At 35.5% G+C, this 12,497-nt stretch overlaps 1 protein-coding gene across 1 annotated transcript in view; it reads right to left on the reverse strand.

Moving 5' to 3' along the window:
* The window catches only part of btv (dynein cytoplasmic heavy chain beethoven), a 38,884-nt gene extending 30,861 nt beyond the window's left edge, over positions 1-8,023 (reverse strand). The window contains exons 1-11 of the mRNA XM_076531524.1: positions 7,663-8,023; positions 6,766-7,094; positions 6,125-6,287; positions 5,796-5,977; positions 5,609-5,721; positions 5,301-5,546; positions 4,503-4,723; positions 4,031-4,429; positions 3,349-3,590; positions 2,757-3,080; positions 286-352 (exon numbers count right to left, since the gene is read on the reverse strand). Of these exons, the coding sequence (XP_076387639.1) occupies positions 286-352; positions 2,757-3,080; positions 3,349-3,590; positions 4,031-4,429; positions 4,503-4,723; positions 5,301-5,546; positions 5,609-5,721; positions 5,796-5,977; positions 6,125-6,287; positions 6,766-7,094; positions 7,663-7,896 (2,520 nt within the window). The 5' untranslated portion in view covers positions 7,897-8,023. The remainder of the gene's footprint in view (positions 1-285; positions 353-2,756; positions 3,081-3,348; positions 3,591-4,030; positions 4,430-4,502; positions 4,724-5,300; positions 5,547-5,608; positions 5,722-5,795; positions 5,978-6,124; positions 6,288-6,765; positions 7,095-7,662) is intronic.
* Positions 8,024-12,497: the final 4,474 nt, after the last annotated feature.

The following is a 12,497-nucleotide window of genomic DNA, read 5'->3' on the forward strand; positions in this document are numbered from 1 at the left end:
ATTTCATAAATTATGGATAGGTAATATCATTTTATAATTTGATGTCACGTTTGATTAACCATCGGTGACCCAAAATATTCAGGTCCTAAATATTCAGACTTTGGAAGTAGGGAATATTTAATTATGAATAGATTAATAGAAGTGGAGAAACTTGTTAATTTGTAAATATTGTAGATATATTGTTTCTTTGATGTGATTGTTAAAATTTATGAAATGGAAATACAGTTGAAAGTAAGAGAGTTCACAGGGTAATTGAGTGTTTTTGTATTATTGTGTGTGGCTAACCTCTTGTGCCCATTGTTTGGCGTCTTTGAAGGCCCTTGTCCATTCCTGTGGTGATCGTCCTTTCAACCTTTTTAAACAAACAATTGGAAAAAGTATATGTATAATATATTGGAGATAAAAGTAATATAAAAGCGATACACGAATTAGCATTAACATTTGTCTCCATCTAGCGATGTTAATCATCATTGTTTGTTCCTTCTTGTGTTCGCATGTTTCGATTCAATTTTGTTCTCTTATATTCCTCTCACGTAATTCTGATTGTATTTTATATCGTTCTTGAATAAATAGTTTTTCTGTTTTGTACATAATTAATTACGACACTTTATTCATCCACGGATCTCCTCGCCTTCAACAGGTTATGGGCCCAGAAGATTGCGGAATTAAAAGTGTACGGAAAATAATTAATTAAAAAGCCTGATCGTTAGTTTTTTGAAACGGTTAATTTTTTGTGTTAACGGGTATCATGGCTTCTGGAATTGTACGGATTGATTCTCTTAACAAAGAGAATTATGATACTTGGAAGATGCAAATGCAGGCTTTGCTAATAAAGAACGATGCATGGATTTATGTGAGCGGTGAATTCAAGAAACCGATCGTCGTTGCCGGAGACATCGTTTCTGAAAATGCTGCGAAAGAATGGACAAAAAACGACAGCAAAGCAAAATCGGACATTATTTTGTCGATAAGCCCGTCGGAATTAAAGCAAATTAAAAATTGCGAAACATCTCGTGAAGTATGGTTGAAACTGGAAGAGATTTATCAATCTAAAGGACCAGCGCGAAAAGCCACATTATTAAAGAAGCTGATGTTGCAAAGAATGAATGAAAACGAAGATGTTCGTGAACATATTCGGAAATTCTTTGATATCATCGATAAACTGAGCGAGATGGAAGTCCATATAAATGAAGATTTATTAACAATCATGCTCTTGTATAGTTTGCCAATAACTTTTGAAAATTTTCGTTGTGCTATTGAGTCTCGTGACGAATTGCCATCACCGGAAACTTTGCGCATCAAAATTATTGAAGAAAGTGACGCTCGGAAGAACGACGCACGAAGCAATGTTCAAGGCGCCATGGTTGTAAATAAAAGTTTTCGGAAATGGAATCAGAAGAAGAAGGCAACGGAAAAGAAAGACGTGAGTGTTAAGGAAAATTTCAAATATCAGTGTCATCGGTGTCGTAAGTACGGTCATAAAGCCGCGGATTGTAGGAAATTTAAAGACGATCGCGGATCAAATGCAAATAAAGCGTGTCTCGAGGGGAAGTATTGGAGATAAAAGTAATATAAAAGCGATACACGAATTAGCATTAACATTTGTCTCCATCTAGCGATGTTAATCATCATTGTTTGTTCCTTCTTGTGTTCGCATGTTTCGATTCAATTTTGTTCTCTTATATTCCTCTCACGTAATTCTGATTGTATTTTATATCGTTCTTGAATAAATAGTTTTTCTGTTTTGTACATAATTAATTACGACACTTTATTCATCCACGGATCTCCTCGCCTTCAACATAATAATGTTCTTTGTTAAAATTTTTCGTGATAATGAAAATAATCCAGCAGAGAATTATGACATCGCTATTTGAAATAACAAAGTTCTAATCCCATAAAATTATTAAGGCTCTTGAGGCAGCAAAAGTCAAAATTTAAATTTCAAGGTTTAAAAATTCATATATTCAAGGTTCCAATGTTTGAACTTCCAAATTTACCAAATTTCAAATTTCCCAAATTCCCTAAATTCCCAAATTCCAAATTCCCCAAATTCTAAATTCTCCAAATTCCTCAAATTCCTAAGTCACAAATTCCAAATTCCAAATTCCCCAAATTCCAAATTCCCCAAGTCCCAAATTCCCCAAGTCCCAACTTCCCCAAGTCCCAACTTCCCCAAGTCCCAACTTCCCCAAGTCCCAAATTCCCCAAATTCCAAATTCCCCAAATTCCAAATTCCCCAAATTCCAAATTCCCCAAATTCCAAATTCCCCAAATTCCAACTTCCCCAAATTCCCAACTCCCTAAATTTCCACCTTCCCAAATTCCAAATTCCCCAAATTCCAAATTTCCCAAATTTCCCAAATTTTCCAAATTCCAAATTTCTCAAATATCCAAATTCCCAAATTTCTATATCCTATGTTCTTAATTTCCTAAATTCCCTAAATTCCCTAAATTCCATAAATTCCTAAATTCCCTTAAATACCTATATCCCAAATTCTCTCCAAACACCCCAACTTCAAACTTCAAAAAATCCCAAATTCCAAACACCCCATTTCCAACTTCCCCAATTTACCAAACCCCAATTCCTCAATTTCATCAATACCAATATCCCCTAATACAAAAACTGTGAACATATCGAACCACTTTCCGTAACATATGTGGAACGTACGAGATCGTCAATTGTACGCCATAAATATTTGTCACGATTTCGAGTAATAAGAGATTTATTGGCAATAACATGGCTGTTAGACTCGTACCGTTCAGCAACATCGATTTTCGCTGGGGCAGCCAAATACAGCCACTTCATTCGAAGCGTTTCCAGAGCGGAAAGCGCAATTTCGGCCTGTTTGTAGACGCCGCCGAAGAGATAGCCGCTCCTTTGAATGAGGTCGCTAAAATGTGCTTCCGCCGCGTCTCCGACGCCTCTGAAATTCATGGGGATCGACAGCGATCGACGAATCGACGAGTACAATTTCGCTCGTATCTCCTCGAGCGGCGGTCGCCATTGCAAACATCCATCCCGAAACGTCAGTTCCACTTTAATTTCCGATAACTTCTTCAGCAAAGTCGGCAACGCTCCTCTGAAGCAGAAGAGAATTCCTCGTTCGTTTGTTTCATGCAAATCATTCATGAATATGAAAATTGAACATTACGATCTTGAAAGACGACCAAACGCGTTTCGAGATTATTAAAAATTATTTTCTCCGCATTATGGAAAATGATCAACTCTTTCGGTGATTTTTTAGAGAAACTTCAATCTTTTTTAGCTTTTTCTCGGATTGAATCAGTACGTGATTTGAAATGGATGTTTCGGGGCTTTGAGTTAGGAAGTTGTGGTTAGAAGTGTACCTGTAAGCTACACCTAAGGCTTTTAACAATTGTCGGTCCCAATGCAATTTCCACGCTGTCGTGTTCCCGTATTCAGCCTCCACCGTATCGACAGTCGTCCTCATGTTCATTAATGTCTCTTTCCATGTGTTGAAATTTCCAATCAAATTAACAGTGTCTCCTTTTAGCAAATTGGACACGAGATCTCGGAGCAAGTTGTGTTTTGCTGCCAGCTCGGAGTTTTGTTGCGCAAACTTTCTTACCTGGGTTGATTGCAATAAAAACAAATTCACAGAAGCTCATATTATAGACATTAAATCTATGTAAGAAAATTGGGATCATCGTTACTTTTTAAATTAATATAATTTTTAAGAGTTTCGTCCCTTAGTTTCAGCTTTTGAAAAGATAAGAAGAAACATGGCAACCGAAGAGGCTCAGTATTCGTTAATTCGTAAAAACTTTTGAAGTCTTGCTTATACTTCATATCCTCATATGACACACATGCTCCATAAATCCCACATAAATATTATTTGAAGTTAATGTACAAAACCTTTACGACTATTCGACGTTAGCCCACATATGAATACCTCAAACCCACCTACTTAATATGCCTACACAGATATACACCTGGTAGTGTATAATACATTATAAGTATTAATATACCTAACACAATATCTATCAATTAATCAATGACATGTTTTACCAATTCCTTCAATCTGGCAGTATAAGCATCAACCGCCTGAGGATCGGACCAAACAACCCCGTTCTGTTCCTGAACAGCTCGAGCCAGCTCCAAGGCGGTCGTCAGCATCAAAGGTCTCTGAGACGGCACCATGCGATCGCCGATGGTGTTATGGAAAGTGGCAACTTGTTGAAGAGCTCGAGCACGACCCGCCAATGACCCTGCCCTCTCAACGAGGTCCCTAACTTCTCGTGGAAGTTCGATACCTTGACTCGACAGAGCTCTGGCTTCTCTAATCAAGGTCATCAGTCTGGGATCGTATGTTACCCTCATCATACTAGTTCCCGTTAACTCCACCACTGCTGAGTCGGTGCCCAAGGTTAATTCGTTTCTTTCCACCGCCTCTTTCGTTTCCTCTGTCTGTGGAATTTAAGGTTGTAGGGTGTAAGGTTGTTTAAGGTTTGTTTCAGTGTTTTGGTTGTTTAAGAGTTACCCAAGTGTCGACGAGGCTTTGTCTCTTCTTCTCGACGTCCTTTTGCGCTGTTGTTACTCTTGAGGAGACCTCTTCGTAGCCAGGGAGGTCTGATAGTAGTTCTTTGCCTAATTTGTTTAAACTTTCCAGACGGAGCTCGGCTGACCTTGCGGATTGGACTTCTTGAAGAATTCTGGGGGTGTCTAACAAGTCGACGGTGTCGGGACCAGCCAGGCAACTTTCTTTGGGTGAACATGAAGAGAAATTTAAATGAGAGGGACTTAAATTAATTTGAGTGATTATGTAGTTCGAATCGAATCTATGATGTGAATATTATAGCGAACATAATTTTGCACTAATTATAAGAATACAGATATGCATATACTGTAACAATTACAGAATATATCCACATATTGTGATATTTGTATAGTATGTCCACATATGATAATTACATATGTCCAGATACTATAACAATTATAGTATATATCCAAATACTGTAACAATTATAAAAAATATGCAAATATTGCTTCTATCAATTCCCCAAAATTAACTGAAATAAACTTATCAAATAAGTAAAATGATCTCTCAAGAAATAATGAACTTGAAAACTAGTGAAGATTGAAATAATTATAAAACCTAATGATAATAAGATAGAACCTAACAAATCATAAATTACTTAAATCTGAAAAGATGTACCAGCGTTAGGCTTGTGAGTCGCAGCGAACGTTATCTCGTAACAACACAGTGTACAAACACCAAATCCAGATTGTTATTTCCACGAGTATCTTAAGAACTTCATAACTTTTTTTCAAAAATTACCAATGAGATCCGCATAGGCAGAGAGCAGTGCCTCTCGTTCTCCTCGAAGAGCACGTTTCAGGCCGTCCCTCTTCATCAACTCGAAGTATCGTCGGAATTCAGCCAATAATGAATTAGGCGTGGTAGCATCAGCAATTTGCGATTTCAGTTTCTGTGCAACGCGATCCTCAGCAGGTATTAAACCTTCTTCGATTTTTTTCTTCAGTCGATTCCAATCGACGTTTTTCTCGTCGTCGTTGAAGACAACTGATATGGAACCTTGTCTTTAGAAATATGCCTTCTTTGTGAAATTAAAAATGTGGAAGTACCTTTAACGTCATCGAAACATTGCATCAAGGAATCTGTACCGAGTCCAGATCTTTCGCTGGGTGTTAGAAGTCTGGTTAGTTGTCGATACTGAGCACGTAATTCTGCAATCTCTCTAAACATCACGAATATTTAAATAAATATTAGGTAAATTAGTTACTGAAAAATGGAGGAAGGTTTCATAAGTACCTAAGTCGTTTGCCAATTCGTGAACACCTTTCAGGAACATAGCTCGCACCCTTCCAGGAATGCAGCGAGTGATGAGGCCAAAACAAGGTGGTAAATCTCTCCGCCATATTTGCCCACTTTTCGCAGATCTCCGCACCCGTTAATATCGCTTCGATCTTCACTCGATCATCCGGCACTCGGATCTATTTTGACCAATCAATATCAACATATAACTTAATTTATATCCACCGACATATCATACCTTATTTTAAGTAAAATTTAAATTATCATTAAAGTAAAGTAAATGAAAATTATATTGAAATTTGTCTTAAATGAAAATTATATTGTACCTCGTCGATTGTATTTTGCACAAGGGAAACCACCTCATCCCCGATGACATTCAGAAAAGATTTCATACGCTCTTCCGAGTACACAGCATCCCCTAATTTCCATAAATCGTCCACGTATCCCGAAACTGCCTCGACAGCATCCTCCACCCCGATCAATCCATCCCTAATTAAATTCAAATTTTAGCTAACATTAATTTCAGTGTTCGAGAAGAATTATCAGCTTCCGAGTTTCGACCCTCCCAAAATATTTAATGAAAATGAATCATAATTGATCACATCTAATCATCAAAATTTTGTCCGAATATATGATCGTAAAATTATGACTATATGTCGAATTATCGTTGTGGAATAATTGAAGTAACATGTGTTGAATTAACATTATGGAGTAATTGAATTAACATATATGTTGAATTAACATTATGGAGTAATTGAATTAACATATATGTTGAATTAACATTGTGGAGTAATTGAATCAACATATATGTTGAATTAACCTTGTGGAGTAATTGAATTAACATATATGTTGAATTAACATTATGGAGTAATTAAATTAACATATATGTTGAATTATCATCATGGAGTAATTGAATTAACATTCTCCTACATGGAGAATGAACATTATACGAATTTTGATACTTCACCTGGACACCGCCGCACTCTCCAATTCCGCCCTGATGCTTTTCAACGTTTTCACGGTTTCTGCAAAGATCGTTCTATCGTGCGAACGTTTCGCGTCTTCCCATCTCTTTCTCCAATAATCCTCCTCCTCGAAAACCGAAGTCGTGGCTGATGAACCAAGCAGGTTCTCCTCCAACTTCTTCAGATACGAAGAATCGAGACCGGAAGATCGAAGGGTGGGTACCCATACTTGACGAAGAGCCTCGACTAAGGTTGATCCTTTGCCGCTGCCTGTTGTAGTCACGTGAACGAGGTCGTGGAAATTTGTTTCTGTCACTGGCGCCTCTTTTACCTGCATTGTCATATTGCTAATTATTTATTTCACTGCTACATATTATTGCGTGCATATTAATTCTACATGTTCTTGCTACAGTCGGTAATTTTGACGTAGAACTTTATGGACTGAAAGTTTGAAGTAATTATTTATTTCTATAATTTATTTCTCGGGTGCGTCAGTCAAAACTAATCATAGCTATAATATTAGAATTCATATTGGAAGAAAGTTGAAATGCTACGTCAATTTCGTATTATACAATCGTTGACTTTGACTTGACAAATGGACTTGAACTATAATTCCTACAAGTTGAATTAAAAATTGGAAAAATAGTTAATCACAGCTGAAGTACCAGTGTGTCATGAGTCAGACTCGTAGAAATAAAGAGTTAACCCCTCTGCAAAGGGTTAAGTTATAATAACAATATTAAACAACTATAGTTAGAACTTTCCTACCTTGAAGAAGAGCAATTAAAAATTCAAGTAAAATTGATCACAGCTAAAGTACCAATGTGTCAGACTCATCAAAATAATGCAAAGAATTAATTCATAATAACAATGTTAAATAACTATGGTTAGAACCATACCTTGAAGAAGACCAAGGTATTTCTGCCAACAGGTAACTCATTGCTGAGCTTCAATGACGTTCCTTCGTACTGAGTATCCGGTTGTGCACAAAGTGTTCTACACGTGGATCTATCCAGGAAATTATCAAGCACCGATTCTTCGTCCTTGATAGTTTGTTCGTCTTCCAAGTTCACACCGAAGAAGTGACCTGCTGTGGCTACTATGAGGGATCTCCGTTTGTCATCGACTACCATTTTGATTCTTTCCGAATTAATGACACTATTTAAAACTAATTAGAGTAGTTTATGTAGTTTGTTAAGGTTCTGTAGATGCATTTTGTGGAGTTTCTATGAAACACTGACGAAGTAATCGTTCGAGTTGTCATGACGATCGAGGGTCAACACAAACCAGCTGTGCCACGTGTTTGCAGGGTCGTAGCTGATGAAAAGACGGGGTGAAATGCACCCTCGCAGGAAATAGGAGACAAAGTAAAATATTGTTTAATTTGCAATTATTTGTTTGTACTGATATTAAATGGTAATTATTTGAGAGTCAATCAGGGATGGTTTCAAGGTCTTCAGAAATGATGCATGTTAATTTTATTGTACAACTGCATTGTTTTAAAGGACTCCATACTTTTGAATCTATTTACTTTTAAATTGAGAAATTGAGAAAGTTGTAAATTTTTATTTCAGGAATCTGAAAATCACAGATTTGTAAATTTAGAAATTTATAACATGTGAAATTCACAAGTTTAGAAATTTATTAAATTAGAATTTCTTAAGTTTAAAAATCTGCAAAATCATCGATTTTCAAATTTAAAATCTTCTAAAGTCACAAATTCTCAAATTCTCAAATTTGTAAAATTACAAACTTTCAAATTGAGAACTTTATCATGTCACAAATATCCAAATTTAAAATTTATAAAATCACCAATTTTTTAAAGTTAAAAGTTTTCAAATCTGTAAACTTGAAACACTACGTGAAAGCACCTTTTCTTATATCATCTTTTCCTATGTACTTTGTCAACTCTCCGTGAGATGGCGTTAACAGTATCATACACAAAACGTACACATAAAATTCTAGTGCACATAAAATCAAATTTATTAAATTATTTCGCAGACCTTTGTAAATATTTCTGTATTTTTCTCTATTTAATGCATTTTTCTATAATTTTCTCTTATTTTTGCCTATTAACACCAATATAGCTTTGTGTTTATAATAATTTTTTGGGATAATCGATTTTTGAAAGGGTTTTTAAATAAAAAACAATTACACTTCTTCTGTTTAATATTTATTTAAACACAACTGTCAGAAACAATTTATCTCTTTCATTTTACAGTCTCCAGTAACGAATTCAATTTATTCCTCCATAAATTAATAGTTAAATTCGTTGTTCGAACTTTACCAGTTCAAGGGAGACAATGACAAAATGGCGTAAGTGAAAATCTCATTTAATGGAGACCTCAGACAACGTACAACATATTGCCAGTATTTATCATTCAGCATTGTCGATATTTCAAGATTCTCGCCATTAATATACCCTGTCAATACAATATTATTAATATTCCATTTCTAATAAATATTGATATTCCAATATTGCCAACAGATATTTCAATATTGCCAATAAATATTGATATCTCAATACTGTCAATAAATATTAATAGCCCTGAAATATTGACAACACGATAAAGCTTATACCAAAACCTCAGCTAATATGAAACTTCAAACTTATCTCCGTTAACTTTTAAAAAATGTATGAAGGCTCCTTTATTTCTTAACTAATTGCTCGCATATTTTATACGCACTCTTGAAGTCAATTAAACTTCTTCAGCAAATATATAGTTCTGAATTGTGTCGTAGATAATTTTCGAAATGATTAAATTTCAAATATTGTGCTAACTGTATAATCGTTTTCGTATACGTTATTTAGTGCATGCAGTTGAGTTTAATGTTTATTAGTCGCACATCATTGAACAATGGAGATTCAACCTTGAAGCTACTTATATTATTTGCTACTTGACAATTTATTTTTGTGTGTGAGACTCTAGGAAATTGATATTAAAAATCTGGATAAAAAATGTTAATAGTCAAACCTATTTTTTTTTTACTTTTTCACAAAACTTCAGCATCGCAATTTTCGAGGACCCTTTGGTAATACCTTGTGTACTTTATGTACAATTATGTTAATTTAATACTAAACGATGAAGAACATGAAATATTATGAATGCACTCAGACAAACTATGAAGGCAAAGAAACACATCTCATATATTTAATTTATAAAAAAATATAACAAACATAAATTTCAGAAGCTGGGACTCGTATTAGAAATTCATTTCTTGCTTGTATATTTTAATAATTTTCGTATTTATTTAATTACAAAGTAACCAAATTCAGTTACTATATTTTGCATGAGAACACATCTTATTTTTACAACACGTATCAATTTTTTAACAAAAGTCCATAAATATACAAACTGAATTTATACTTGTACCTACACATACTTGTACATGTATAAATATAATTTTATGTATAACGTCTCCATTCAATCATGCAGGAACAAACTGTTATTTCTTCCAGCAGTCTGCACCTTATTTTTAAAACATACATCTCGTACCAAAAGTTCCAGAAACCAGGATTCAAATTATTAATTCATTCTTTTATTTATGTACTATTTGATCACGAACCGAATTTTATCAGTTACCGAACACGTCTTATTTCTGAAGGTATGTGAAACTTTAATAAAAGCGTTCCTAATAAAGAGTTATGATTTTTTAATGAAATGGATCCCATATCAGGTGACTTTACTATCGATCGTCCGAGGTCTCCATAATACGTGTGCGCTCGAGCGCGTAGAAGATTCGTTTCTGCATCGTTAACGTTATTACCGCCGAATATTTGCATAATCGGAGTATAGTTGGCATCCACACCTCGAATAAGCGACCGTAGTACATTCCGATGATCGTCGAGGTCGATTTATGCGCTCACGTGCATACGTATGAACTGTCCATGCATACTTCCGCCGCAAAGGATGACGTATATGACGAAAGAAGATCGACATGACCAGCATTCGCTGACTGTACAGTCAACAACAAATCTGATTTCCTTTTGTGATTTTCAGAGATTTTTGAGGACTGCGATCCATTCACAACATATTCACAAATTATTCAAATACTTTTGTAACTTTTAACACTTTTAACACTTCTGTGTTAAAAGAAGACATGGTCATGATAGATAACTTTAGGAGATTTAATAAAATAGTTAGTCGTGTTTGAGGATATGGAAGTTTGAGGGAGGGTTAGGATTGCGGATTAGTTTAGAGATGTGACTTTGGGAGTTTAGGGTTTGCGGATGTATGAGTATGGGAGTTTAGGGAGTTGAGTGTTTAAGGATTTGGGGATGTAGGAATTTGCAGAGATGAAAATTTGGGGATTTAGGAATTTGGGAGCTTGAGAGTTTGGGGATGTAGGAGTTTAGAGAGATGAGAATTTGGAAATTTAGGAATCTGGGAGCTTGGGAATTTGGGAAGGTTGGAATTTGGAGAGATGGGAATTTGGGGATTTAGGAATCTGGGAGCTTGGGAGTTTGGGGATGTTGGAATTTGGAGAGATGAGAATTTGGAAATTTAGGAATCTGGGAGCTTGGGAATTTGGGAAGGTTGGAATTTGGAAAGATGGGAATCTGGGGATTTAGGAATCTGGGAGCTTGGGAGTTTGGGGATGTTGCCATTTGGAGAGATGGGAATTTGGGGATTTAGGAATCTGGGAGCTTGGGAATTTGGGAAGGTTGGAATTTGAAGAGATGAGAATTTGGGGATTTAGGAATTTGAGAGCTTGGGAATTTGGGAAGGTTAGAATTTGGAAAGATGGGAATTTGGGGATATAGGCATCTGGGAGCTTGGGAGTTTGGGGATGTTGGAATTTGAAGAGATGAAAATTTGGGAAAGTGTTTACAAACCTAGAAATTTGAATATTTACAAATCTAGAAACTTAAGAACCATTAAAATTCAAAAACATTAACCACCATTAATAGTGGTTTTCTTAACCTAATCTAATCATTAATGATGGCCTACTAACTTAAGAACCATTACAATTTAAATTCAACAAAATTCTGAAAATTCCTCTTTAATTCGAAAAAATTTTCAAGTCCAGTGTACACACGGCAAATAGAACGGTGATTAACGAAGAAACGTCGGCTGTCTTTCAACGAATAATTACGCTGAGAGAGTAACACCTTTGTTCTCCAAAGAATAATATTCCTCCCGAGCATTTCACATACGAGAAATCAACGACGTTTCCCATTCTGACGAAACTTCGTTTACACGGCATCTCATATCTGCAAACTAATCTCATTTCATATATAACTTCCCCTCTCTCTGTTCTTTTTTTCAATCGTAAAGAAATTTTAAATTCAACGTCCCACGTCATACAGTTTCTGTTTTCGAGCGACGTAATTTAATAACGATTAAAAGTTTCTCAATCATTGTTTGTGGAATGACAGTTTAATTAAATCACTGTCAAAATTAATTCTTTTGTAATCCGAGACTGAAGAGTGGGCGGTAGTGACAAAAAAAGCGTAGGTAGGTGAATTCAATGGGAAATCAGTTATGTGAGGAAGTTACGCTTCCGTATACATGTATATGTATAATGTTGAATATACAACGTCGAGCTGTTAAAAACAGACCTTGTGGGCGAAAAGGAGAGGAAGGGATGATGATCGTACCATGTGGTCCTGTAATCAGTAAGACGTTCGAACGAAGTACCGTCATGAAGGTTCGTATTAGAAGAAAATGGAGGTATTAACGCTTTTTCGGATTGTTAGTGTTTCTTTTTATATTACTAATAAAACTTATGT

The sequence above is a fragment of the Megachile rotundata genome, chromosome 5, assembly GCF_050947335.1.
Source record: "Megachile rotundata isolate GNS110a chromosome 5, iyMegRotu1, whole genome shotgun sequence".
NCBI lineage: Eukaryota > Metazoa > Arthropoda > Insecta > Hymenoptera > Megachilidae > Megachile > Megachile rotundata.